Source organism: Indicator indicator, chromosome 22 (genome assembly GCF_027791375.1).
Source record: "Indicator indicator isolate 239-I01 chromosome 22, UM_Iind_1.1, whole genome shotgun sequence".
Taxonomy (NCBI): domain Eukaryota; kingdom Metazoa; phylum Chordata; class Aves; order Piciformes; family Indicatoridae; genus Indicator; species Indicator indicator.
In genome coordinates this window covers 670,054-697,482 of record NC_072031.1, presented here as the reverse complement: position 1 = coordinate 697,482, position 27,429 = coordinate 670,054, and the positions used below count along the sequence as shown (strand labels likewise).

The window sequence follows — 27,429 nt, the reverse complement described above, 5'->3', positions numbered from 1 at the left end:
CCTTCAGGTTCCTTCCTCCCTGGATTTCCAGCTAAGGACGGGGGAAATCAGACAGATAATGACAATTAAGAAAAACCCAATTAACTCAATGTGTGCTTTAAACTGCATTACTGTAGCAAATAAGCCTTCCTCTCTTAAGACAGGAACGGGTTCAGCAGCAGAGGACATGGAAAATCTTCTGTTTGGATGATGAATATCTTGGAGATATAGATTGCAGTTAATTAGGCCTGGATGCAGTCAGGACTTTCCAACCACACTCCCTTGTTATCTCTTCCTCCTCTGCAGCCCTTTTTCAGATATGCAGGTTTTTGGACGTAAAGCTGTAAAGGAAAAGAAAGTGATGGTTTAAGACTGCACCTGGAGGAACAGTGAAGCCACACACTAAAATGAGGAAGAAACACAGCCCTTTCTCTTTCCATCCCAGAATGAAAGCAAAGCTGCTCTTATCAGGAAGATTTCTTGCACTGAAGGTGAATGCTGCCAATTCTTTCAGTCCCATGGGATCACTTTCCTGTGTAGTGTGGACTGAACACAATGCTGACACTCTTCTGAGGAGGTTTGACTCTCCCTCAAGAAGGGACTCCCTGAGGTCTGCTCCAACCCAAACCATTCTATAAATCTGTGTTATCAACCACTGTGGCTGATATCAGCAAGGGCTAAAGAGGAGACAGGGGATAGATGGCAATAAGCAACCCTCAACTGCTGGCTTCAGAGGCATTCTGTGCCCTTTCTGCTTGGACAAGAGATGGTCATGGCAGTGCCAGCTATTCTGTACTGGGCATAGGGCACGTCTGCACTGGAACCTGGGATGTCATTACAACAGGCACAGAGATGTTCCAAACACTTGTGCCCCAGTCAGAGCTAATACCCTACTAACTCTGAAACTGTATTTGTACAAGCAATGGCACTTCAAATCCTTCTCCTCCAGAACTGTTATTAAAAGCCATCAAATGATTTCTATAACACTTTCTAGAGGAACTAATTGGAGAAAGTGTCATGCACAGGAGAGAAAACCAATCATGACTGTATCAGCTTGGCTGAGAATTTATAATGTATTTAGGGAGCTATTCAGAGTAATTTACAATGAATGACTGGGACTCTTCAGACTATAAATACAATCTACTCTTTCTCCTTGGGGAGGGAAAAAAAAAAAGAGGTTGTCTTTTTAATTATCCCTTCGTAAGAGAAAAGACCAACCAGAAAGACAATGGGAGAAAAAAAGTCAACATGGTTTTCCCCTTGTTATACTTAATTGTGATTTTGGATTTGCTTGAGGTGAAACAAGCAGCTTATTCTGAGACAGAAGCACATCATCCCTAATGCTGCTTTCAAAGGCCAGTGGGGATGCAATGAGCCTTTTATTCCAAAAGCTATCTAAGAACCTGCAGAATTAACATCAGTTTTCAGTTTATCTTCAGTTTCTTTCCTCAGGACTTCTGTGTATGTATTAGTATAAGCTATGTTTGTATGTCTTTGATTTATATAATCTACTTCCAGATTTAGATGTACAACAAAAACCCACCAGAGTATGAGATTCCTGGTTTGCCTTCCTATGATAGAAAAAGCAGAGCAAAATATACAGAAGAGAAGCAAATCTCCCCATTTTTACCAGCTTAGGCCTGAAGCAATGTTCATTATCCATAGTATCTGTGGAAAGTGAGCAGAAGGACAATGTAGAAGACAGAACTAACCTGGATCAGCCACAACCTGCTTCTTTTTGCTGTTGGTGACAACCTCATTTTCATTCATCATTCGTACATCCTGATCTCCCACATGATTGCTGAAAAGATTAAAAGCAGTACAATAGCCAAAACAATCAACCTTGTGTTAAGTTGCAAGAGTCATGGAAAAGGTTACCAAAGAAGTTATTTAGGTCCTGGAGGCTAAACAAAGCTGGGAAGCACAGCCACAGCACCTGAAACTAGCAAGAAGGGAAAGGCATTCTGTTTGCATCCACCTGAAGGACTTCTTGCCAGCTTTAATTAGCTGCACTCATTCAGGCATACACACAAATATAAATATCATAGTCACTCTACAATTTTCTTTCCTGCCTACACAGCTTGAACCACATTAGCCAAAGTGAGATTTTTAAATCAGTGCTGCACAAAGAAGGCAGGAAAAATCCCTCTACAGAACTTAACACAGGTTTGTGACATCAAGACAGCACTGTTTGAAATTTTGATGAACTAAACAAACTTCATTTACTGTGACAAGCTTTGCTTGCAGGCTGCTGCAAAATTTGAACAGTTTCTTTGGGGGGAAAGAAGGAATAACTTCAAAGTTAAACTAAATTAAACAAATTACAAGGTGGGGGGGGCAGGGAGGGGAAGTGAGCTGAATGGGAAGTTAAAAGAAAACATGGCTAAAAACATCTCCTTTTTCACACAGACCAAAACAAAACATCCAAGCCTTCGGGGGGAAAAAAAGAGGAAAAAAAGGAAAAAAATAGTTTCTTTTTCATTCCTCTCCAAATCCTGCACAATATCTGCTTCTACTTCTGGAGAAAAAGGTCTCAAACTCTCAGGGGAACCAATACTGATGTAAATCATAACTTATGCTCTTGTTGATAATACCAGACTCAAGTTCAGGCTTCATAAAAATATCAAGCAGTGACACACAAAAGGCAATAGGCCAAAATCGGAATTAATAATAGATGTGAGCTCAGGAGCACTTTTTCAGTGGAGGGATATTATCTAGCAGGCAGTAAGGGTTTTGTCTTCTAGTGCTGAAGCACCCAAGATTTCAGTAGGCTAGTAGGTGAAAAACAGGAAAAGATTGAAAAATAAGTCAAGAAGAAAGACCAAGAAAGCTCCTGCACATGAGTCTAGAAAAGATTCAGCATGTTCTTGACTGGAAAACTCTGTGTGTGTGTGTTTGAGTGTGTGTACCCAAAGTGTACCCTTCCTCAAACTAAATCAAAGGATATGTGTCTTGGAAATACAGCCATGGTTACAATTTCTGCTACTCTGCTTCCAATCAAACAACTTAACCCACAGAAACATACAGCAGGGCAAGAGAGGGGATTCTGCCCCTTGACTCTGCTCTGCTGAGACCCCATCTCCAATCCTGCCTCCATTTCTGGTGTCCCCAGCAGAATGACACACAGCTGTTGGAGTGAGTCCAGAAAAGGCCACAAAGACGATCCAAGGGCTGCAGCACCTCTGCTATGAGGGCAGGCTGAGGGAGCTGGGGGTGTTCAGCCTGGAAAAGACAAAACTCTGGGGGGACCTGACAGCTGCCTTCCAATACCTAAAGAGATCCTAGGAAAGGCTGGATGGTGTCTACAGACAGGACAAGGGGGAATGGTTTGAAGCTGAGGGAGGGGAGGTTCAGACTGGATCTTAGGAAGAAGTTCTTCAGTATGAGGATGGTGAGACTCTGGAATAGGCTGCCCAGGAGCTTGTGGATTCCTCCTCCCTGGGAGTGTCCAAGGCCAGGTTGGATGAGGCCTTAGGCAGCCAAGTCTAATGAAGAGGTGTCCCTGCCCATGGCAGGGAGGTTGGAGTAGATGATCTCTGCAGTCCCTTCCAACCTGAGCCGTTCTGTGAATCTCTGAAAGGGTCATTTCTCCTCTTCCATTATATATCCCACTGAAACAAGACTCAAAACTCCTCAGGACTTTTACTGAAATGAAACTTTCTCCCTTGAAAAATTGTATACCTCCAAATCTGACCACAACAACACAGCCACTTGTACAAAAGCACCTGACACAAGTCTAATGCAATACAGCCAAACACCACCAGTTTATTTCAACACCTGCCAGCACCAGTGGCCAACAGCAATATCTTAGAGAGAAACAGAGGAAAATAAATTCCATAGGCAAATGTGAGCTGCTGCTCTTCAGCAGGACAGCTTACATTCCTTCCATTTCTTTCTAAATATTTGAATATTCTTCTGAACCAATCATGTCCCATTTCACAAGAGAAAACTGTCACCTTTTTTGTGTCCAAGACATCGTGTTTGCTAGCTATGCAATGCAGAAAACTGTGTTTATTTCTAGAAGCTTTTCATTTTTCAACTTTTCCATCTCATTTAAAAGAAAGCATTCTTTCAATCTTTATTTTCCTTGTTAGGGGCTGGGGTTTTAGACCCTGTCACTGCTGGCATTCTAAACGTGACTACATTTTTAACTGCTTTTCATCCTCTCTTCTGTGAAGACTGACAACTTGTTGGTTTCAAAGTGGCATTCCTCTGAGTGCAACCCATTTCTCATTTCAGAAATGTATTATTTCAGAAAGTTTACAAAAGAATAATGTTATGGTTTGAGGCTGGATGCCTTTAAAAGCCACAAGAAGACCTCCAAGACCCAGGGCTGGATGAGTGGTTCGCAGTGATAAGACAAGGAACAACAGGTTCAAACCAGAACATAGAAGATTTCACCTCAACATGAGGAAAAACTTCTTTACAGTGAGGGTGACAGAGCACTGGAACAGGCTCCTGTCTCACTCCTTAAAACCAAGACAAGTAGAATTCTGGTTCCTTCATTAGGAATCTGTGCCAAATCAGACATTCTTTTCTTTACTTTGATGTTTGGTTCTTTTTCATTAACATCCTAATTTCTGCCCCCTCCACCCAGAGTAATAGCATTAGGATTTATTAACTCCTCTCTTAGGAAGTCTAATTTCTTTCTTTAGTGTTTATTACTATAGGTTTCCATGAAAACAGATGTAAATGTGAATCAGGAATCCCAGTAAGTGCTAAAAAATGCTTACTAATAAAGCTGGTAATTTGGTGCTAGTATCTAAAAAGCTAGAGGTTACTTCTCATCAAGTGAGGCTGAGTATGCTTCGGATAGGAATTTTCACCAGCAGTATACATCCTGCTGACACCAGGCACATCAAAACATCTTTAGAAAACAAGGTTCTTTCTTCCAATTAACATCCATTCACCTACCTAATAACAGTTCTTTTCTCCTGATGGCAAATCTTCTCATCATCTGTAAAGAGAATGGTGTGATAGGGAACCACTGGGTCGCAGGTTGGAAGGATGCCTGACACGACATGGCTCACCATATCCAGAATCCCATTGTAGACAAGCAAGTCATCCACCAGAAGCTGAAGATATTCAAGGCACAAACAAACAAAACATTTAGAAGTCAGGAATTGGTTTATATCAATTCAATGTGCTCTTGTGGCCAAGAAGGCCAATGCCATTCTGGGGTAGAACAGGAGGGCTGAGGTTAGAAGATCAAGAGAGCTTCTCCTCCACCTCTATTCTGCCCTGGTAAGGCTGCATCTGGAATATTGTGTCCAGTTCTGGGCCCCTCAGTTCAAGAAGGACCTCAGGGAACTGCTTGAAAGAGTCCAGTGCAGACCTCCTTACGAGCAGAGACTGAGGGAACTGAGGGCTCTTTAGCTTAGAGAGGAGGAGACTAAGGGGTGACCTCATTCATGTTTATAAAGATGTAAAGGGTGAGTGCCAAGAGGATGGAGCAAGGCTCTGCTCAGTGATGCCCAATGACAGGACAAGGGGCAATGGGTGGAAGTTGAAGCACAGGAAGTTCCCTGGAAACATGAAGAAAAAATTTTTCACTGTGAGTGTGACAGAACACTGGAACAGGCTGCCCAGGGGGTTGTGGAGTCTCACTTTCTGGAGATATTCAAAACCCACCTAGATGTGTTTCTGTGTGATCTGCTCCAGATGCTCCTGCTCTGGCAAGGGGGTTGGACTGGATGATCTTTCAAGGTCCCTTCCAGTCCCTAACATTCAGTGAATTCACTGGAAATCATTTTGCCCCTATTTGTTTCACAAGCCTACTCATTACTTTAGCTTTTGTTCCTTAAAATTTCCATTCCTATTTGCTGCTGAGTTTTGACATTTCATTGCTTTTTACAAGTTTCTGTCTTCTCACTGATGTTTGCAAATGCAGCTTTCAGGCAGGTATAATTAAAAATGTATTTCATGTTTCATAATTGCCATTCTATTAACTGGAGTGAATCACTCCTAAATCTAGGAATTGATGAATCTCACTTCAGCTGTCTTAAACTTGGTTTCTAGTTTAAAACAGTCTTCCAGAGCGGCTCTATGGTCAGTGGAAACAGGAAAGCATCATCACAGAATCACAGAATCAATAAGGTTGGAAAAGACCTCAAGGATCATCAAAGTCCAACCTGCCACCCAGGACCTCATGACAACTAAACCATGTCACCAAGTGCCACGTCCAATCCCCTCTTGAACACCTCCAGGGATGGTGACTCCACCACCTCCCTGGGCAGCACATTCCAATGTCTAACAACTCTCTCCGTGAAGAACTTTCTCCTCACCTCAAGCCTAAACTTCCCCTGGTGCAGCTTGAGACTGTGTCCTCTTGTTCTGGTGCTGGTTGCCTGGGAGAAGAGACCAACCCCCCCTGGCTATACCTTAGATATAATCCTATATCTAAGATAGAAATCAGAGGAACTGTTCTTTCCCTGGACAAGAAAGGGGAGGACAGATGACTGGCACAGATGCGTCATTTTAATCCTAAACGCAGAGTTAAACGAGATGAATCCCATCCTTGGAGATAAGATGGACTCACACTTCAGTAAGCTGTGAAAACAAGTGCACAAATCAAGCAGGCTGGCTCGGGGGAACATACAACATATGTACAAAGATTACTTACACCGAATTCCTTCACGCCTCTCTGAGGTGTTTTGGCATAATTCCACAACTTGATCATTGACACAGTGGTAGGTACATCGAAAATGACATAAACCCTATTCACCTGTAAAAGAGAATTAAATTAACAGCACAGATTCCCCAAAGAAATGGAATTCTCATGCATGTTGGATCAAAAGAGGTCCATATTTAAAGGGATCTAACTAGAGGACAGAAAAGTGATGCAAAGGATTTAAGTTCAGCTATCATCGCTGTCGACAATTCACAGCTGTTGTCTTTGCCCCAGAGCTGCCTTCTCCAATAGAGGGGGAACTCATCAGATGGTGACAGCTACACCTGACAATTCTCCAGCTGCTTGCTAAACAGAGATGGAGGGACTGCTCATTCTGCTTTCAGTGACATTAATGTCAAGATGTTAAGACCAAAGATTAGGCTGTAGAAACCAATCTTGCCTGTTACAGTTAATTCTATGCCATTCCTTTTATGAGCCACCAGATCAACCACAGGCCAACATATCTTAAATTTCATCTCCAGCATCCTTTGAAGTTTAATCCTTTGATGCACTGGAGCAGATATTGTTAGTTGCATTAAATCACTCTGCATTTTTTTAACTGATTAAAGAAAGGTTAGATGTGATCAATAGAAATGTTTCTATCTGTGGTTTCCCAGGACACAATTTGGGCACAGCCTCCAATAGCAACTGGTAGTCTCACAGCAAATGATCAGCAGCAATGACAATCAGGAAGAGGGGAACAAAGAATTGACCTTGTACTTACAGCAGTGATAGAGCTGCCAAAGACAAAACCACTTTCAGAATTGGGAAGGAAAAGATATTTAGAAAGGGAAAGAAAGGTTATATATAAGATTCCCTTCAAGCTTTCAAACCTTCTAATACGCCAAAGAGTTGATTCAGCTTTCCAGGCAAGCAGCATGTCTGAAAGCAGCCTAGCAATGAGGAAATATACATAGGCTTTGGTTCAGCATCCCAACTGCAGAGGATGATGATGCCTAAGTTGATTTCTTAATCCATTTGCACTTCCTGGCTGTATAACTGTACCATGGAAGATGGAAGAGAGAAGAGTATCATGTGGATCTTGAAAAGATGGAATTTGCTACAGTTTAAGGACACAAAGTGCCACTAAATTGGTTACTCTTCCCTCCTGCTTTCTTATGTTCTTCTACAGTATTTTGGTGTCAGAAGTAACACCACAAAGCAGAGTTGCATCTGGGCTACGACTCCAGGTACTGTTATGTTCCTCTTTGCCAAAAGGAAACAGCCTCTGCAAGTATGTCTTTTAGAAGGACATGAGATGGTTGTCTGAGCATCCCAGCAAGCAATGACCAGGATTCTAGATGTGAGATCTACACACCAGGAATTCCAAGCATTACACAGACCTTCAATTTTCCTAAGAAATGCAAAGGATACTTAAAAGCTTCATCTTAATTAGACCTACTGCATTATAACTTATAATGATATACAAAGCATTTTCCAAATTGACTTAAGTCTCTGCTTTTGATATTCTAATGAATAACTGCAACATACACCTCTGCTATGAGGGTAGGCTGAGGGACCTGGGGCTGTACAGCCTGGAGAAGACTCCAAGGGGACCTTAGAGTTGCCTTCCAATACCAGAAAGGATCCTACAGGAAGGCTGGAGAGAGACTTTTCATGAGGGTGTCTAACAACAAGACAATGAGGAATGGCTTGAAGATGAGAGACCAGATCTTAAGAAGAAGTTCTTAAGTATAAGGGTGGTGAGACACTGGAACAGGCTGCCCAGGGAGGCTGTGGATGTCTTCTCCATAGAGGTATTCAAGGCCAGGTTGGATGAGGCCTTGAGCAGCCAAGTCTAGCTGAGAGGCATCCCTGCCCATGGCAGGGAGGTTGGAGTAGATGATCTCTGAGGTCCCTTCCAATGTAAACCATTCGTGGATTCTAGGAGTAAAGATTTTTCCCATCCAGTAAGCTCCAACATGCCACACATCAGGTTTACATTTGGGTTACTTTTGAAATTCTTCCTCTCCTAAGAAACAAACACAGCTTAATGATGTCCAGAACAGACCATAAAAACTTTCCTTCCCCAAAGCAAAGTCAGAACTCAGATCAAAGTTTAGCCACTTTTCTTGTTGAGATATTTGATACCCCATATTTTAAACATGGGGCTTCTCAAAGGGCTGAATCACCTGGGGCCTCAGGATACACAATACTGAGTCTGCCATACCTAATTTATGAATTTTAATTCACACAGATAATGAGATTAAAGTAATTCTCACTGCTGGAGCAGCATTCACTGCTTTTTGTAAAAAAATAAATTCCAGGTGCCAGTCAGGGGCTGTTTGCAAGGTGTTTGTTGCTGAAAACACGCATATTAAACTCCTTTGTCAGTATCTTTATAATAGTAACTGAAAACACATCTATGCTAGCCTTGGAAATTCTTCTGCTGTTGCACCATGGAGACAGGAGGAGATGAAAAACCTGGGAAATCTCTGCTGCTGCTATTCATGCAGTGAAGAAAAACGGGAATGAAAAGAACTACTCAAAGGCAGTGATTTCACATCAGTTACTAATATTAAAATCAATCTCCACATTCTGTATGCTTCCCCTTTCCTTTATGCTTCTAGCTACAGGTAGGGCTAACGCCAGGCACAGATCCAGGCTGGGTGCAGGGTGGGTTGAGAGTAGCCTTAAAGAAAGAGACTTGGGAGTGTTGATTGATGAGAAGCTGACCATGAGCCAGCAGTGCCCTCATGCAGCCCAGAAGGCAGCTGTGTGCTGGGCTGCAGCAAGAGGACTGTGGCCAGCAGGCCGAGAGAGAGGATTCTGCTTCTTCACTCTGCTCTACTGAGACCCCACCTCCAATACTGCATCCAGTTCTGGTGTCCACAGAATAAGGACACAGAGTTGGTGGAGTGAATCCAGAGAAGGGCCACAAAGATGATCCAAGGGCTGAAGCACCTCTGCTACATCAGGACAGGCTGAGGAAGCTGGGGGTGTTCAGCCTGGAGAAGACTCCAGGGGGACCTTAGAGCTGCCTTCCAGTACCTGAAGGGATCCTACAGGAAGGCTGCAGAGGGACTTTCCATAAGGGTGTCTAGCAACAGGACAAGGGGAAATGGTTTGAGGCTGAGGGAGAGCAGGGATAGACTTGAGCTTAGGAAGAAGTTCTGCAGTACGAGGGTGGTGAGAACTCTGTGGCTGCTTCCTCCCTGGGGGTGTCCAAGGCCAGGCTGGATGAGGCCTTGAGCAGCTGAGTCTAGTTCAGAGGTGTCCCTGCCCACAGTGGTGAACTTGGAGCAGATGATCTTTAAGGACCCTTCCAACGTGAGCCATTCTAGGCTTCTATGATACATTTATGCACATCACTAAAATGTAATTAAAATGGGAACTGTACCAAACCAGGAAGGATTGGTGCAAGCCACATGTGTCTGCCATCAATCGTGTCATTCACTCTGTCTATTAGTTTGTCTGGAGTTCGGACATCTCCAGATACATCTTCTAAAATGTTGACACTGTCTGGAAAAGCAGCAATATCTGAAAAAAAAAAAACCTTTAAGGGTAAACAACCAGAAAGAGGATATTTCAGAAACACCAAATTTAAAAGTTCACGTTTGGTCTTCCAGATTCCATGAGCAAATATTGGCCACCACAGCAGTCAAACTTAAAAATACTCCAAGTATTTCCCACAGGTAGCTTAGGAAATTTGGGCTCATTTTTAGAAAGAGAGTAACCCTTACAGATCCTGGCATTCAAAATCATTTTTAAAACAGAAATAAATGAATTAGTTGCATTTAATTTATTGTCAAATATGGATTTATGACTAAATCAATAAGTTTCCCTTATGAAGAATAGGCATTTCCCAGCTTTTTTTGTGACAAAGTCCCATATTTTTTAGCATGAACCTGTGAAAACTCTTCATATGAAACACAGCTCAAGGAAAGTACCCTTGCAGGAGGTAGTCATCCCTTAGATTAAGTTTTGTTAGGGATAAAAAGCTGTAACTGATAAAGAACTGGGGAACTGGGATAGGTTAACCTGGAGAAGAGCAGGCTGGAGGTAGACCTTCTGGTTCTCTCCAACTCCATGAAAGGAGGTTGGAGTGAGGTGGGGGTCAGTCTCTTTCCCTTATAACAAGTGACATAGCACAAGAGGAAATGGCCTCAAGTTGCAGCAGGAGAGGTTTAGGTTGGAGATTAAAAGAACTTCTCCACTGAAAGGGGTCTCAAACACTGCAACAGGCTCCCCAGGGAGATGGCTGAATTCCCTGGAGGTGTTTAAAAGAGGCAGAGATGTGGTGCTGAGGGCCATGGTTTAGCACCAGACTTGGTACTGTTAGAGAATGGTTGGACTCTATGGGTCTTTTCCAACCCAAACTGTTCTCTCATTCTATGAAAGCCTTCTTTCAGTTCTTTGAGAGGGAAAGATTAAACCTTCTTTTGAACAAGCTTTCTAAGTAATCACATTTTCTCCATAAGAGAACGTTTATGTTAGAAATAAACCTGTGTTAAAGATATGCAAAGGAACTTGGATAGATGGCACTGTCTTCAGAATTACAAATCCCTAGTAATTTCCCCTTGTCTTCTAAAAGGCCTGAGTCTGTAAGTACTTAGAATTTAAGGAATAACACAGCAATGCCTCAGCTGTTTAAGAAAAGCTTGCTCCAGACTCAGCACTAAATTACCACATTTAGTACCACACTAAGACAAATATCCTCTTTTGGGGATCCTAATATATCTAAGCAGTTCCACTGCAGGGCAGAAACAGGCCATCCTTCAAAAGCAGCTGAGGTGTCTTTCTAGTACAATACACTGCCAGGTAGAGACACACTCACTGAAAGTGAAGTTCAAAACCCTTGCTCTTAAAAAAAATCTGTTACCACTTTTCCATTTCAAAATGCTGCTTCTCCATTATGAATGTTTCAGGTTCATCATGTATCATGCAAGATACAAATAAAAACAGCACTCCAGAAAAAAACCTTCACTACCTTTTTCATTGTAGCCTCTATTTATTAGGCAAGAATGATCCTCAGAGACACACAATTCACCAGCATCCATGCTTTTAATCCTTTCTACTTGGCTAAGAAACTGTTTCTTGCAAGTGACTGAACTACATGAATTATACACTGGGGTGTGAAGCTTTCAGCTCCTAAGAGACTTTAGCTGATACAGAGCACCCAAGTGTAACCTTGATGACTATGAATCTTTCAAACATGTCCTTCCTTCCCTCTGTTGGTTGCCCAGGGAATGCTGAATCAAAGTCTCAGCCTTTACCTTTGTGACTCGACCAGGAGCCTAGAATAGCCCAAAGCTCCAGACCAAGAGTTCTGTGTTTCTTGTTGCACAATGAAAGATGAACTGAACCCTTTTTTTTTTAGGAATTTATAGCTCATCAAACATTCTGCTCCTTCCATATCACAGAAGAAATAAATGTTGATAGCAAAAAATACCATATCCTTCCTGCTTAAGCCTTCCCTTCTCTAACCTTGTCCTGCTTTGTTGGTGCACCCCATTCAGAGAAGAAATGTTCTGGAAGTATACAGAAGACATCAAAACATAACAAGTATCACAACGCAGAGATATACAAACAGAGGAATGACACAGGATCAACTGGCAATTTGGAAGCAGCAGCAAATGATGCCATATGATCATTTGCCAGGCAGCAAACTGTGTATCTGGAAGGGCTAGAGGTGCTTGCTCTGTGGAAGGATACTGCTTTCAGTGAGCAGGATTTGGCCTCCATGTTCATTGAATAACTCAAGTCCATTCAAACCAATGTAGTATGGATCACCCCAACTTGTCAGAAGCTGAAACTGGAAAACAACTAAAAAGTAAAAAGCTGTTAAGGAAAATGTTGATACTGATACTTTGTCCTAACAGACTACTTCATTTGCAGCTTCACATCTCAATGTCATACACTCCTATTTGCAGTTCAGAAGAGGGGAAAAAAACCCCAATCATCTGTTTTTCACTTCCGACTTCACTATGTCTTAAACCTCATTGAACAATTTCCTTTCAAGACAAGGAGTTCACTGCTAATACACACAAATGAGCATCAGCAGGTGGTACAACTAAGCAAAAGTCTGTGTATGCTTACATGTGTAGATGTTCACATGTATGTGTTTATTCCATCAGATGAAGAACTACTGAATTCATAGCTCATTTATTCTTAATTCATATTTAATGGAAGCCTTTATCATATTCTTGGTATCTTGTTAATGTCCCAGAAATAGTTAGAATCAAAATCCTCAGGACTCATAACCACAGTCTATAACTCTACAATATTCTACATGCCAAGTAAGAAAGTAACAGAGAAGGATACAACCACATGGCATTAAGGGTGCTTCATAGTCCATACTGGCTTGTTCCATTCTCTTTGCCCCAGGTCTGCCAAAAAACACAAGACAAAACAGCTTCAATATTTTCTTTATGTACCTTTAGCTCATTCACAAATCAAGAGAACAAACCCACAGAACTAAGTCTCCATAAACTGGGGCTTGCATTTCTGGACTAGATTTGTCCTCTGATCTCTGCTTAACAGTCTGAAGCTAAGAGTAAACGAAACATTTTGCTCTCAGTGCTTATTTTCATCCAGGTGCCTCATACAATTGCTTCAGCAAAGAATATGAAAGAACACTGAACAGTAAAGAGAAATTAAGGCGTAGAGAGTAAAACCAGCCTACTTTACCTCCTTTGCACTTTATTAATCAGCTGGGGCTGCAGGTAGTCAAGGAAGAGAATTTCTTGAGCAAAGTCAAAATGGCAGTTGCCTGGTCCCTTGCGGATAAGAAAGCCTTCTGGTGGGGAGATGCTGTGACCATCCAGCAACACATGGACTACCTTAGCCTTGTGTAAAATAACAGAGTGTGAGATTACAAGACATGACATAAAATAAACCAGATCCAAAATACCTTAAACCACTTCAGGTGCTGAAATAAAGACAAAAATTTTGTTACATTTATTCCATTCCTCTATGAAATGGCAGCCTTTGCCAAGAGGAAGCCTCAACCAGCAGACACCAGTTGCAACCCACAGTGTGCAATTCAGAGCATCATAGCTGACATTGATGGGGATGGGAGAGGTGAGGAGTTGGGGAAAAAAGGCAACCGAAAAAAAAAAGTGTTGCAGAGGTGCTGCAATTACTGCATCTCACTAGATTTCAGCAAACTGAAGCTTCCCTTCTTCTCCAGATGGGTTGTCAAGACCTCTAACAGGAGGCCCTGGGAAGTGGTGGAGTCACCATCCTTGGAAGGATCGAAAAAGACAGCAAGATGTGGTGCTGAGGGGCATGGTTTAGTGGTGGATTCTATGCTAATGGCCTTTGCCAACCTAAAGGATTCTACAGTTGTATGATTCCTGAGCTTTCAGTACTACAGACGCCCACCAACAGAAGGGGAGAGGCTGGGCTTCCAAGTCAGCATATACCATAAAGGTGATCTGAGGAGGCAGAGCTATCATGCACCTGAACCCACTGCTAGATCAGGCCTGAAGCCAGCCTCTAAGGAACCACATAAGCTGCTGCTCTCCCTCAAGCAGACTCTCTTGCGGGCTGCATTTACAGAGAGCCTGCACTTCCCCATTTGTCATTGTGGCAGCTGCCACTTGGACTTTTCCAGGACCATGCAAACTCATCTACCAAGCAGTGCTGTATGTAACCCAAGGGCATATGAATAAAGAAGAGGTACCCATACCAGGCAGAACTCAGCCTTTTCCACATCACAGATGCAGGCACATCTTACACAACCTCTGAAAGATTAAATCATTCAGTCATAAGTATTCAGGTGATGCAGGAGCCTCCTCACTCTCCCCCATGAGCACCGTCTGGGGTTGTGTAAATGACCCCAAACAGAACAATTCAATGATACCTGTATAAGATGACAAGGTGGCCTTATACCTGGCGCTATAATTAAAGCTTGCTGATTAATGGACTGGACCAAAACAATTAACAAATTACTTAATTTAGTCTAAAGGGAATGTGAGTCAGTTTTCTACTCTTCAGTTTTTACCCTGCCTGCTGTATACTTTGAGGTTAACTTAGGTTTGTATGCAAATACTGAGTTTTCATTATCAGCATTTCCATTAAAAATATATAGGCAGTATCTAGAGCTCAAATTCTCACTTCAGGTGTCTAACTGAGATGAACTTGGAAACATTCAGAGCATTATGCAAAGCCTACGTGTTATTGGTGACCTGAAATTCATCCCAGTTTTCACTTTTTCCATCTCTAAATGATTTTTGCATTCAATTACAATTTCAGGAAGTTATACAGGCAATATCCCAAAGGCAAAGGACTTTCAGGAAGATGTTGGGGGTTTATTTCACAGACATTTCTTGATCTGAAAACCTCAGGTTTTGTGCCAGACTAGAGGATGTACTCAGATTAACCAGAGGGGGATGTTTGTATGAGTACCAAGTATGGAGAAATAACTATTTCTGGTTTCATTTTCATCTTGGAAATAAAGAAAGGAAATGTCCTTTTTCAGATCAGAGACTCTTCTGCATGTTACTTTCCAGCTGAATCAGTTTGCCATGCTAAGGAGAGGAAGTAAAAAAAAAAAAAATCCACTGAGATACACTTTAGTTTAGGAAACATGTATTGAATGGGAAGTCTAGAGACATAGAGATTAAATCTTACCTATTATACCACAGCTGCTTATATTTATGTGCCCTTTCCAGCCTTCATTTCTAAGTAATGTTCATCATCTGAGAAGGCACTCAACCATCACACAGAGCATTTTACAAATGGCATAACAAAGCTTTCAGGAGGTGATTTTTCATCAGGCTGGAAATAGCACACAAGGCTTCATTTTGACAGTTCACTGCCATTCCCCCCTTGTACTAAAGCTGGGAATAGAATCCACCAGTCCACAGCTGCCTAACAAATCATTAGATCTCATACCCAGGGACTGCTTCTTCGAAGGAACAGAAATACTGCAGGAGACAGATGTCACGATGCCTGAGGTTTACAGTCTGAAGCCTCTTCACTGTGGCCCTGCAGATCCCTTCCATCTTCAGGTTTCCAGATAATTTATCATTTTACAGAACTGAGGCATTTAAACTGTACCCACTAACTGCTATGAGACTTACAGGTGAGCCACCTGCATGCATACTGGATCAAACCCCTCTCTTTTTTGTACCTACCTACCTACGGTGAAACTGAACTTTTCTTTTTTTCTTGCTTTGGCTTTCAAAGTCCCAATTCCATGTTAGATTATAGGGATTTGACTATTTTTCTTTCCCTTAACAACTGAGACACACATATAAGGAGTTCATTTGGTATTAAAATCCATGTTTCAACTTTTTTCCCTTGCTCTGCCTAAGCATACAATTGCAGCAGAAAACATTCCACAGCACCAGTTTAAGAGAGTTCCTCATGTTGTATTTTGTCCACTGAACCAGAGAGATTTAGGCTGGAAGGGATTCCTGCATGTCTCCAGACACAGCTCCTGCTCATCATGTTGTATTTTGTCCACTGAATCAAGAGAGATTAAGGTTGGAAGGGATTCTTTCATGTCTCCAATCACAGCTCTGGCTCAGAGCAGAGAAGGCTGCAAAGCTAAATGAAGTTGCTCTGGACTTTGTCTCCTACCAGTGCAGAATGTCCCAGAGCTGTACCACCCTCACAGGGAAGAACTCCTCCCCTCATGCTGAACCATATAAACTAAGTAACAGATCTTACTATAATCCCTGGATCTGCCCCAGGGTGGATGTTTAGATGGTGAGCTCAGCCTGCTCCTCAATCCTCCCATGCATCAATCATGTCAGGTTAAGGCAATATATGACAAGATCAGGAGCTGTATGTTAAAATCTCTGATCAGTTGTAATGGAAGATCTACTGCTCTAGCCCTGGGGGAGTCTTTGGCACTCAACAACCCCACATGCTGATATTCAATCAGGGAACTCCTCTTCACACATTTATTAAAGCAATTCCTGGAAGGTATTACACAAAGAAGCACTTGCACTACTTTTGCCCCTATCTTGCCCAGTTCTATGAGGGATCCATGCCTCCAACTCCAATTCTGGACTTTTTGGCAGAATCTTGGCTAGAACTTTGCTGATCCTCTTTGTCCTGTCTCTCTCTGGCTTAATGCATGCCAACAATTTCCTATTTGTTGACTGAGTTTGGAAACGAAGAACGCAGCAGTGGTATGTGAAGGGGAAAATCTGGAAACAAATGGATTCATAAACTTTCTGTGCAGTGAACAGCAACTATGTCTTCATTATCAGTACAAGTGAATGTCTTGCTCTGAGAAAAACCAGGGACATGAGGCACAGCCAGACTCAGTGTGATGGTTTGAAACTGTCTTTTTAATTTTTCCTTGCAAAGTTCATAACAGAGAAAGTGAAAGAATGTAAATAAGTCACTATTGGGTGTAAGAAAGCAAAATAACGATTGTTCTAAACACTTCCATTGGATAGATAGAAATGTTTAAGAACTATTACCCAAAACAAAGTAGGCACTCGGCACATTCTGCGTTCTGCAGTGGGGGCAGTTGCTGGGCTGTCTGGCTGCTGTTTCTTCTTCTCTTCTGGCTGAAGATAACACACTGACCTTGGCAGCTAAGTTAACAATTTTCTGCTTAACTAACTCTGCTTCTCTGTCCAGGGGGGTCTGGGGGGGAAGCTCCTGGGAGAGAGAGGCCCCTTTGGGAGGGTCCCCTTGGGGGGAAGCAAAGGGAGATCGGTTGTGCTTTTTCTGTTGATTGTATATATATGTGAATGTCGTGAATTTTGTATATTTGTACATATTCATTGCATTTCATTGTAGATTTTAGACTCTGCTTGTAAATACAGCTTTTCATTTGCTTCCAGACTGAGCTAGCCTGGTTATTGTTGGTGGGGGGGGAATTTCAGCTCACACCGACACACTTTTTATTTTTGGCGCTCCAACTCGGGGCTCGATTGCTTGTTTGATTTATTTCTGCTCAGATTAGGAAGCAAAATGAAGCTGTTTTGGATTTTGAGTAATTTTATTTCCTCTGTTATCAGTGTGATTGTTTACAGATGGGCTGTTTCCTGCATGATAGACAAGATTGTGAGATACGTGGCATATAAGTCGTTTCTTTGGGTTAAGAACAAGTTACTGAATGTTGGTGAATTCTGTTATGGTCTTATTGGGCTAAGAAGCTATGGTAACTCAACTATGGATCTGCTAGCAGACACATATGAGTTTGTTACTCCTCTTACAACTACAGAGGGTCTTTGTAACCAGTGGTACCCTAGATATCTTGTGCTAGCCTTAATCTTAAATTTGTTGCTTCTTGGAATAATCATATGGCTACTGATAGCACTGTGATCAAGAAAGACATAAGGCTACTTGCTCTTCCAACTCTGCTGTGAATGTGAAAACCAAGCCAGTAAATTTGGTGGCCACTGTAACCAGAAAGCGTAAAGGAGATGCAGATGCTGCAGGAGATGGTGCAGATGGAGATGAGGGTCCTTCTACTCAGGGTCCCTCTGTTAAGAAAGATCCTTCTGATGAGGAAGAGAGGGTTAGCCTTAAAACTCTGGTAGACCTCTTGAGACCCCACATGGATGATGGAGATGTAGGTCAGGATGTAGACCCTGGTAGATTAGCAACTGCTGGTAGTGCCTCTGAACTCAAAGAAATTCAACGGAGGATTAAAATAGGATTATGGGGACAGCGACCTCAGGATGATGATGATGATGATGATGATGAGGATGACATACAGTCAGCTAATGCACCCAGACAGGAAATTAGACATGTGAGGAAGGATTACATCAGAGGAGATAACGAGCCAGTCCTGTCTTGGCTTGCCAGGTGTTTTGATATGGGAGCCCCAGCATTGGTGGTAGGCGACAAGTCGGCCTCTCAGTTGGGGATGCTCTCAAAGGATACAGGCATAGACAGGCACCTAGGCAAGTGCATTGGTAAAGTTTCTCTGTGGGCACGCCTCCTACTGGCAGTCCTGCTGAGGTACCCCAGCAGAGATGATTTACCATGGAACCCTAAGCCTTGGACCACAATAGCTGAGGGAATCAAGCGTCTGAGAGAGTTTGCTGTGAGAGAAGTAATGTATGGAGATCATAAGACTCTGAATCCTGATGAAATTCCTGTTGGAACAGGCCTTGCCAAAAAGCTCATTAAGCTTGCTCCTCCTAATTATGCCACTATTCTGGCAAGCAGGATTGTGGCAAGAAATTATGGTGGAGCACCTCCCACTGTTGGCCATTTCACTGACCAAATGAGGCAGTTGGAGGATAGTCTTGCACGTACTTCTTTGGTTTCAGCCATTGAAACTTTGTCTGGAGAAATGAAGAATTGCATGAAAGAGCTGAAGGAGGAACTTAAAACCTCCATATCCAACTTGATGAAGGGGGATGATTCTAATTCCTCTTCCTCCAGATGGATACAAGTTTCAGCTGTTAGGAACAGACGTGCTCCAAGAAGGCCATTCCAGAATAGGTCAAACCAAAACAGACAGCAGAGGCAATCACGTGGCAGTATCTGGATAACTCTGCGTGATCAGTTTGGTGAGAACATGAACAGATGGGATGGTCAACCAACTTCTGATCTTTTCAAGAGGTTACGGGAGCTGCAGAGGGGCAGATCCCGAGGTAGCAATACCAGGAGGGTAGCTGTCGCTTCCTCAGTTTCCCAGAACAACTCTGATAGCTCCAACAGTGATCCTAATTCTGGTGCTGGACGTTGTGCCAGCTGTACATGTGGAGGTAATCCCCACCATTAGGGGTGCCCTGCCTTCCGCCAGGGGGAGGTAAGGGATAATGGAGATAACAGAATCTATTGGGATGTGTACATCCAGTGGCCTGGCACTTCAAAATTTCAGAAGTACAGGGCCTTGGTTGACACAGGAGCTCAGTGCACCATAATACCATCAAATTATCAAGGGGGAGAATCTATAACTATTCAGGGAGTCACTGGTGGATCTCAAGAGTTGTTTAAGATAGAGGTTGACATAAGTTTAACTGGGAAGCAGTGGAAGAAACATACTATTGTAACAGGTCCTAATGCACCTTGTATTTTGGGAATTGACTTTCTGAGAGAAGGGCGTTTTAAAGACCCTAAGGGTTACAAATGGGCTTTTGGAATAGCAACTGTAGAAATTGATGGAGGAAAATTGAAGTTGTCCATTAGACCTGAGCTTTCAGATGAATCTGCAGTTGTGGGACAACATGAGATAGAGGATGTAAAGCTGCCGGTTGCTTCTCAAACTGTGCATCACAGACAATACAGAACCAACCGTGACTCTTTGGTGCCCATTCAAAACTTGATTCGTCAGTTGGAGAGTCAGAAGGTCATCAGCAAAACTCATTCACCTTTCAACAGTCCAGTCTGGCCTGTGAGAAAGCAGAATGGAGAGTGGCATCTGACAGTTGATTTTCGTGCCTTGAATGAAGTAACTCCACCCATGAGTGCAGCTGTGCCAGGCATGATGGAACTCCAATATGAGCTGCAATCCAACAGGCCAAATGGTATGCTACCATAGACATTGCTAATGCTTTCTTCTCTATTCCCATAGCAGAGGAATGCAGGCCTCAGTTTGCTTTCACCTGGAGAGGCATTCAGTACACATTCAATCGTTTGCCCCAGGGGTGGATTCACAGTTCAACCATCTGCCATGCAGTGATCCATGATGCTTTGGAGAAAGGTGGAGCTCCAGAACACATTCAGTTCATCGATGACATCATCGTCTGGGGTGAGACTGCTGAAGAAGTCTTCGAGAAAGGTAACAAAATCCTTGACATTCTCTTGCAAGCTGGTTTCGCTATCAAGCGAGACAAGGTGAAAGGACCTGCCAGGGAAATCCAGTTTCTGGGAGTGCGGTGGCAAGATGGTCGCCGTCACATCCCAATGGATGTGATAAACAGAGTCTCCACCATGGCAAATCCCATCAACAAGAAAGAAACTCTGCGCTTCCTAGGCATAGTGGGATTTTGGAGACTGCACATTCCTGGATACAGTCAGATTGTGAAACCTCTATATGATGTGACTCGAAAGAGAAACAGTTTCCAATGGGGTCCTGAGCAACAAGCAGCCTTTGACCAGATCAAGCGAGAGGTAGTCCAAGCGATGGGTCTGGGACCTGTCCGAACTGGTCCAGACATTAAGAACATTCTGTACACAGCTGCGAGTGACAATGGTCCAACCTGGTGCTTATGGCAAAGAGCTCCAGGGGAGACACGAGGACGTCCTCTTGGTTTCTGGGGTCGTGGCTACAGAGGCTCAGAGGCAAACTACACTCCAACAGAGAAAGAGATTTTAGCTGCTTATGAAGGAGTGAAAGCTGCTTCTGAAGTGATTGGAACTGAGTCACAACTTCTTCTAGCTCCTAGATTGCCAGTTCTGAATTGGATGTTCAAAGGCAAAGGTTCTTCACCACATCATGCAACAGATGCTACCTGGTCTAAGTGGATGGCTCTGATAACACAGCGAGCTCGAATGGGAAATCTCGAAAGGCCTGGTTTGGTGGAGGTGATCACAAACTGGCCAGAAGGCACAAGCTGTGCTAAACCTCCAGAGGAGAGAGTAACTCGTGCTGAGGAAGCTCCTCCTTACAGTGATCTGTCTGATGATGAAAAGAGATATGCTTTGTTCACAGACGGTTCCTGTCGTCTTGTTGGGAACAAGCGGAGATGGAAATCTGCAGTGTGGAGCCCAACGCGCAGAGTTGCAGAAGTGAGAGATGGAGAAGGAGAATCCAGTCAATTCGCAGAGGTAAAAGCTGTCCAGCTAGCTCTTAACATAGCTGAACGTGAGAGATGGCCAAAGCTTTATCTCTACACCAACTCGTGGATGGTAGCCAATACCTTGTGGGGTTGGCTGAAAGACTGGAAGAAGAATGGCTGGCAGAGGAAAGGAAAGCCAATCTGGGCTGCAGATCTGTGGCAAGACATTGCTGCTCGCATTGAGAGAATCCCAGTGAAAGTGAGACACATCGATGCTCACATTCCTAAGAGCAAAGCTACTGAGGAACAACAACACAACCATCAGGCAGATCTAGCTGCAAGAGTTTCCCAGGTGGACACAAACTCTGATCCTGATCCTGATCTTGACTGGAAACACCGAGGTGAGCTGTTCTTAGCTCGGTGGGCCCATGACTCGTCAGGACATCAAGGCAGAGATGCAACCTACCGATGGGCTCGTGACAGATCCATTGACATTTCCATGGATGCTATCACACAAGTCATCCATGACTGTGACATTTGTGCTGCTATTAAGCAGGCAAAGCGGATCAAGCCCTTGTGGTACGGTGACCGATGGTCCAAGTACAAGTATGGTGAAGCCTGGCAGATTGACTACATCACTCTACCTCGTTCTCGATCTGGTAAGCAGTATGTGCTGACTATGGTAGAGGCGAGCACTGGATGGCTGGAAACTTATCCAGTTCCTCATGCAACTGCACGTAACACCATTCTTGGCCTGGAGAGACAAATCCTGTGGAGACACGGAACTCCAGAGAGGATTGAGTCAGACAACGGAACTCACTTCAAGAACAATCTTGTAAAAAACTGGGCCAAAGAGCACGGCATCGAGTGGATATTCCACATTCCCTACTATGCACCAGCTGCAGGGAAGATTGAACGCTACAACGGTTTGCTGAAAACCACTCTCAAAGCCATGGGGGGTGGATCTTTGAAAAACTGGGAGAAACATTTAGCACAAGCAACCTGGTTGGTGAATAGTAGAGGTTCAGTGAATCGAGCTGGACCTGCCCAATCAGATTTGTTGCGAAAGGAAGAAGGTGATAGAGTTCCTGTTATCAGAGAAAAGAATCTGTTAGGCAAAACTGTTTGGGTATTTCCTCCTTCAGGAGAGGCCAAACCTGTCCGAGGGGTGGTTTCTGCTGAAGGTCCTGGTCACACCTATTGGGTGATGCAAGAAAATGGTGAAATTCAGTGTATTCCACAAAGAAATCTAACTTTGGCTGAAAGAGGTTAAATTCAGAGTGTTGCGCAGATACAGCATCGCGCCCAAGAGGAGAGTTCATGAGATCTACGGTGCACGAACCCTGAGAGCCCTGAGTCACCTGAGAGTCCCTGTTCCTTTCTTCGCTCCATCTACGAGGAAACAAGCTGTTTGCTGTTTTTCCTGTGATTTGACTCTTTTGAATCATCTACATCTGAGATAGCCGGAATGGACTATGGTCTTTATTCACCTATTGTTGTAGATATTATTTTAGATTAGATAAATGATAGTAGCAGCCAATGGAATTGTTTAGAAGGGGTGGACTGTGATGGTTTGAAACTGTCTTTTTAATTTTTCCTTGCAAAGTTCAGAACAGAGAAAGTGAAAGAATGTAAATAAGTCACTATTGGGTGTAAGAAAGCAAAATAACGATTGTTCTAAACACTTCCATTGGATAGATAGAAATGTTTAAGAACTATTACCCAAAACAAAGTAGGCATTCTGCACATTCTGCGTTCGGCAGTGGGGGCAGTTGCTGGGCTGTCTGGCTGCTGTTTCTTCTTCTCTTCTGGCTGAAGATAACACACTGACCTTGGCAGCTAAGTTAACAATTTTCTGCTTAACTAACTCTGCTTCTCTGTCCAGGGGGGTCTGGGGGGGAAGCTCCTGGGAGAGAGAGGCCCCTTTGGGAGAGTCCCCTTGGGGGGAAGCAAAGGGAGATCGGTTGTGCTTTTCTGTTGATTGTATATATTTGTGAATGTCGTGAATTTTGTATATTTGTACATATTCATTGCATTTCATTGTAGATTTTAGACTCTGCTTGTAAATACAGCTTTTCATTTGCTTCCAGACTGAGCTAGCCTGGTTATTGTTGGTGGGGGGGGAATTTCAGCTCACACCGACACACTCAGAGTGCCAGAAAGATGCAACATCATCTCCAACAAGTTCCAACTGCCAGCCCAGTCTGAGAATTCAATATTGAAAAAGATATAAAATATAAAACATGCCACAAGGAAAAAGAAAAGAGGAAGTATGCTATGGGTTGTTCAGCCTGCTGAAGATTTGATTCTGAAGGGACCTTAGAGGTGCCTTCCAATACCTGAACACAGGAAGGCTGGAGAGGGACTTTATTTCATAAAGATGTCTAGCAAGAGAACGAGGAGGAATGGTTTGAAGTTGAGGGAGAGCAGGGTTAGACTGGATCTTAGGAAGTTCTTCAGTATGAGGGTGATGGGACTATGGAATAGGCTGCCCAGGGAGGTTGTGGATGCCTCCTCCCTGGGGATGTTCAAGAACAAACTGGATGAGGCCTTGAGCTGCCAAGTCTAGTTGAGAGGTGTCCCTGACCATGGCAGGGGGGTAGGAGTAGATGATCTCTGAGGTCCCTTCCAACCTGAGCCATTCTAGGGTTCTGTGATTCTTGCAAAAAGAAGTACTGATTGACTGACCTTCTGGAACTTAACTAAACACAATTTCACTTGGATAAACAGCCCCATTCTATCATTCCCAGGAAATAATCATATGGTAGCCCTAAACACCAGATAAGGAGAGGATACCACTTCACCACCATAGATCTTGAAAATTATATGTGCTATGGTAGGTGTCTCTTGGAAAAATCAGCTGTGAAAATTTCTTTAAAGCATCTCTGGCTTTTTTTCAATGTTTGCTGTTTGTGGAGACAGAAATGCATTACGCCCGCCACAGAATTCAGCCTCAGACAATCCAGAAAGATTTATGGTGTTCCATTAAGGCAGCTATATTCATTCATCACAGTACCAATTTTCCAATGCACTGCTGTATATTTTGCTGGCAGTGCTCCTTTTCTTTTACTTACCCCTCTATAGGTATCCTCAGGAGATTTATTATAGTTCCAAAAGCGAAGCCCTGCAATGCTTTCAATTTTATCAAAATGGATGGTGAGCAGATGATCTTCTCCAAAAGAGAAGGGAATGAGCCACATATGGTCATCCTCCACTGTGATATTAGTCCCATCTATTAACCTACAAAGAGAAAAATCCATTAGCTGCAAAAAAAGAAAAGGAAAAGCTTGCTTTACTCCTGAGAACCAGGCATTAAAGGTGTTAGGGTTTCTTTTCTAGATGGCACTTCCACCTTCCAGGGCTCATTGTGCCCAATGTGTATGCATTTAAAAAGCACAGCAAGCATCAAAAATGATCTGCAATGGTTGAATTAGAGACAGTGAGGAGAGAAAGATCAGGATGTCCTTTAATCGAGTCCATTCGAGGAAAACCAGAAAAATCCTTAATTTTTCCCCTGTGTGGACAGAGACAGGGAAAGGAAAGCTCAGCTACCTTTGCACCGAGATGGCCAAGGGCAAACCTCAATCTAAGTTATTAATAGAGTGCCATGGCTAACCCAGTCTATCTGGCACTCTGCAGTGTGTTACTATGCCAACACAACTCCTCTGAATCCTACAGCGAGCTGGATGGCAGCTGGAGAGACCCAGAGAATAGGCAGAGTTTGTTCCCATCCTTCTTCATGCCCACAGTCAGAAACAGGCCCAGTTTTCACAAAGCTTTCTAGCAGCATGACAGTGCATCCTCACAAGAGCACAGACTTCAGGCTGGCTAGATAAAGTTAATTCCATTATTTCCTCATTTTGGAATCTTGACAACATTCTTCTGCCACAAACTGCAGCGTACAAAGATGGAGTGAAGGAGAACATGAACTAATTGTCCACTGTAATGACTTTGGTACTCTGCCCCGTGTACTTACTATTTATTTTGAAGTTTAATGGAAGAGTGAGGGTCAGGCTTGGCAGATCCTTAAAGAAAAAGATTTCAGTAATGACTCTTTCACAGAGGAACTGATTAGGGAGCCCAGGAGAGTAGCTATAATCCTTGACTTCATCCTGAACAGTACACAGGACCTATTCCAAACACCACAATAGCGTGCTCAAATTCAATATACTTACAGAAATACCAAAAGCCATTAAAGCTCCTGTTTCTTGTGCCTGAAAAAGTTCTGAAGAAAAACTATGAAATATGTTAAAAAAAATAATTACAAGAATCCAAAATCCAAACCATAAACAGAAGGAGCAACAAAATAAAATCATTGTGCATGGCAGAGAGAATATCAGGAACTGTTATCCTGGAAGCACAGAACAAATGCACCTCACTGACTAAGAAAGACATTAGAAAGAGAGTGGACTTGAAAAATCAAAGCCAGCCTGGCTGAGAAAGAGAATGAAGAAAGTTATTACAAGCCACCTTTCAACCAAATACATGATCAAATCCCCCTAAACTGATAGGATCATAAAGTCTGGAAGAATAAATGCCTATGCACAGGCAAAAAAAAAAAAAAAAAAAAAAGTGTGAGGACTAGCAAGCAAAAGGTACCATAAATAAAATTCCTCAGCTCCACTGGAAGCAGAAAGCCTGCCAGAGATTCTGTAGGATGAACAGATGACCAAAAGTATTCATAGATGAGACACCAACAGAAAGCTAAATGGATTCTTTGCATCTGGGTCCATCATGGTAAGGTATGGAGAGGCTCTGCCACCAGAATCTCTTTATCACAGGGGCTCTCATGGGAAGATTTCTTAGATCTTGATTCCTACAGAAGAGCTTCTCACACAAAAAAGAACCATAGAGTTCCATACAAGCAGGCCTGACATCTGTATTAGATTAGAGGAGTCACCAGGAGCAGAGTTAGCATGCATGGAGATAAACAACATTCTAAGGAAGACTCAGCAAAGACTGCAAAGAGAAGTCCTAACTTCTAAGCATACTCCCAAGGCCATCAACATGCCAGAGGACAGGGTTACAGCTGAAGATACCCTTTAAAATGGAGCTATGACTCAGAAACAACAGGCTCCAGCTTCACTAATAACCAACTGCCAAGTCCTCTCCAGACCTGTAGCCTATGATTTCTGTATTGCTACCATTGAGGAAGTACAAGTTCATCTGAGGAACTCAACTTGTCAATGAATAAAACTTTCCTGGAATTAGTGAAAAAAAAAAAAAAAGCTGCAGAACTGCCAAAAGAATGGCATCTATTTGTGCCATTCCCTAATACATTCTCACACTTCTCCATAAATCCTGTATGAATATCCTTGCATATGCATGGACAGATGCTATACAACACCCACACTTCTGCCTGGAAAGTCCTTAGCAGAGATATCAACCAGGCATGTTGCCATCTCCTAACTCAAAAGCCCAGCTTTTGGAAACATCTCATTCATGTTTCTCCAACAAGCTGTTCCTGGGTAGTTTGTGAAATCCAAGAATGAGCAGTGATGGTATGAAAACCATGTGCATGTTAACATGTGTTACCATAATCCAGGCTTCTAGCACTCTGTCACTTTCCTACAGTTTGATGGAAGAGGCATCTAAAATTGATAAACTCCAAAACTGTTGGTGGAAACAACAGGCACAAAGTAAAAAACATCAAAAAGAGCCCTGCAAAAAAGGCTTGGCCATTCCAATTCTTCTGCTACTTACTTTGCCAGTGTTCTGGAATCTCCTGTGTACTCTGGAAGATCGTTTAAGTCTTGGGGTGAAGCAGAAATCTGTTGTGTAGTTATTTTTAATGTCTGACCATTCTTTCCTATCACTTCAAGTCCTGTCAGGCCAAGGTAATGAGAGTCTCCCCAGGTCATGGTAAAATTCAGCTGCAGACCTACATGAAAGAATATAGATACAAAACATCCATGTCCATACTGATTGGAAGGAAGCAGCCAATGTGAGCACGCATGCAAGCCCCAAGGATCAGCAGTATGTGCATCTTGGTTAGAGGAAATAACTTCATATGCTGCACTTGGGTACTTCCTGCTTGCCTGCCTCCACGTAACACAATCAGGGAATCACAGAATGCATCGAGTTGGAAGGGCCCTTTAAAAGTCATCTTGTCCAACCCTGCTGCAGTAAGCAGGATTATCCCCAACTAGATCAGCCTGCTCAGAGCCCCATCAAGCCTGACCTTGAATG

The 27,429-nt window shown here is 43.0% G+C and overlaps 1 protein-coding gene across 1 annotated transcript in view; it reads right to left on the bottom strand.

The window, feature by feature from the left end:
* Positions 1-264: 264 nt before the first annotated feature.
* Positions 265-27,429, bottom strand: part of KATNIP (katanin interacting protein) — a 78,738-nt gene continuing 51,573 nt past the window's right edge. The window contains exons 16-25 of the mRNA XM_054391228.1: positions 26,944-27,121; positions 24,315-24,480; positions 13,280-13,437; positions 12,914-12,978; positions 12,305-12,415; positions 9,990-10,129; positions 6,602-6,703; positions 4,894-5,054; positions 1,692-1,780; positions 265-320 (exon numbers count right to left, since the gene is read on the bottom strand). Coding sequence (XP_054247203.1) covers positions 265-320; positions 1,692-1,780; positions 4,894-5,054; positions 6,602-6,703; positions 9,990-10,129; positions 12,305-12,415; positions 12,914-12,978; positions 13,280-13,437; positions 24,315-24,480; positions 26,944-27,121 — 1,226 coding nt within the window. The remainder of the gene's footprint in view (positions 321-1,691; positions 1,781-4,893; positions 5,055-6,601; positions 6,704-9,989; positions 10,130-12,304; positions 12,416-12,913; positions 12,979-13,279; positions 13,438-24,314; positions 24,481-26,943; positions 27,122-27,429) is intronic.